Source organism: Merops nubicus, unplaced genomic scaffold (genome assembly GCF_000691845.1).
Source record: "Merops nubicus isolate BGI_N331 unplaced genomic scaffold, ASM69184v1 scaffold20573, whole genome shotgun sequence".
NCBI classification, from domain to species: domain Eukaryota; kingdom Metazoa; phylum Chordata; class Aves; order Coraciiformes; family Meropidae; genus Merops; species Merops nubicus.
In genome coordinates this window covers 1-1513 of record NW_008598499.1, presented here as the reverse complement: position 1 = coordinate 1513, position 1513 = coordinate 1, and the positions used below count along the sequence as shown (strand labels likewise).

Sequence of the window (1513 nt, the reverse complement as noted above, 5' to 3'; positions counted from 1 at the left end):
CTTGAGGGGCTGGAGCATGGCCAGAGAAGGGCAATGAAGCTGCTGGGGATGTGGTGTGAGGGACATGGGGCAGTGGGGACCTGGCAGTGCTGGGGGAAGGGTTGGACTCAATCTTAAAGGTCTCTTCCAACCAAAACGACTCTGTGACTCTGTGATTCTACACAACCTGCTGCTTTCCACAACAGGGATGTCCCCAGCCTGCAGCCAGCCTGGGCTGCTCACACCTAGGGCACACCCCCAAACCACCTGAGATGTCACCCCCCTCTTCCAGAAATCCCCTGACCTGGGCTGGAGCATTTTAAGGAAGTTCCTTTCAGCACAGAGAGATTTTGGAGCAAATCAGGTCAAGCTGTGGTGGTGGTGGTGGGAGGCCCAGCTCCTCAGCACTCCCCCATCGTGGGGAGGCAGTGCTGGGGTCCTGGGCTCCTGCCTCCCTCCCCCTCAGCTCACCAGTCCTGCATGCGCCCCTGCAGCTCCGGCAGGAAGAACTTGGCATGGAACTGGTAGATGGAAGAGATGTTGGAGAAGATCATTTTCACCACCTCCTCTGGGACTGTCTTCCCATGTCTGGCTTCTTTCATCAGCTCCGTATAGAATATCTGGAGGAGAGAAGGTGGGAATGAAGAAGGGTCAGGAAGAAGCTTGAGGATCCCGTTCTCATCTGGAGAGCTCCATTCTCTCCAAAACCTCCAGCAGACAGTCCCTGGTCTGTGCCTACACTGAGCAGAGCCCAGGCACAGGCCCTGCCTGCTTTGTCAGCGTGGGGTGGCTGAGCTGTGCTGGGGGGGCAGAGGGCAGTGGGGTTCCTGCTCCCCAGACCTGTGTGGGCCCCCCTGCTCCCCAGCTCACCTGGTCGAGGAGGTGGAGGCGGCTGACATAAGCCTGCTCTGTCTCCAGCAGCTCCAGGGCGATTTTCTTGTCCTCAGGTTCCTGCAGGGGGAGAAGGGCTCAGTCCTGTGGGCAGAGCTGGGACCCCCACCAGCCTGAGGGGACTCAGCTCTGCTCCCCCAGCATTCACAGCCCAGCATCACACTGGACCCTGGCAAGGGAGGGACCTCTACAGAGCATGCAGTGAAAACCAGGGTGAGAACAAAGCCAGTTTGGGGCTGCTGGGAAGCCTGGCTCATGTCCTCCTGGGTCCCTCCTTTCTCTGTGCCCGTTTCTCCCGGAGGGTAGTGATGCCAAGGAGCAGGGCAGGGGGGGTGGGATAGCCCCAGGGTCTGCAGTTGCACCAAGGAGCTGAACTCAGTCCTACAGGAACATGTCTGCAGTGGGCAAAGGGCAGCACAGCCCCAGGGACACCCTGGGATGGACCTGGCTGGGCCCTCCTGCACGTCAGAGCTAACCCTGGGGGCCAGAGCTGGAAGAGCCAAGGTCTGCTGGGGTCTAGCCCAGCTACGGGGGATTTGTGCCCAAAGCACCAGGGAAGGGGCCACTTTTCTGTCACCCCACGCACCGTCCCTGCTGGGGCCAGCACCCAAGCTCTGGTGTAGCCCCCGTGGCTCCCCACAGC

The 1513-nt window shown here is 60.5% G+C and overlaps 1 protein-coding gene across 1 annotated transcript in view; it reads right to left on the bottom strand.

Annotated features, from left to right (window-relative positions):
• LOC103769835 (FYVE, RhoGEF and PH domain-containing protein 2-like) overlaps positions 1-930 on the bottom strand; it is a gene marked incomplete at both ends in the record, with an annotated part of 1919 nt that extends 989 nt beyond the window's left edge. The window contains 2 exons of the mRNA XM_008937073.1: positions 451-599; positions 850-930. Coding sequence (XP_008935321.1) covers positions 451-599; positions 850-930 — 230 coding nt within the window. The remainder of the gene's footprint in view (positions 1-450; positions 600-849) is intronic.
• Positions 931-1513: the final 583 nt, after the last annotated feature.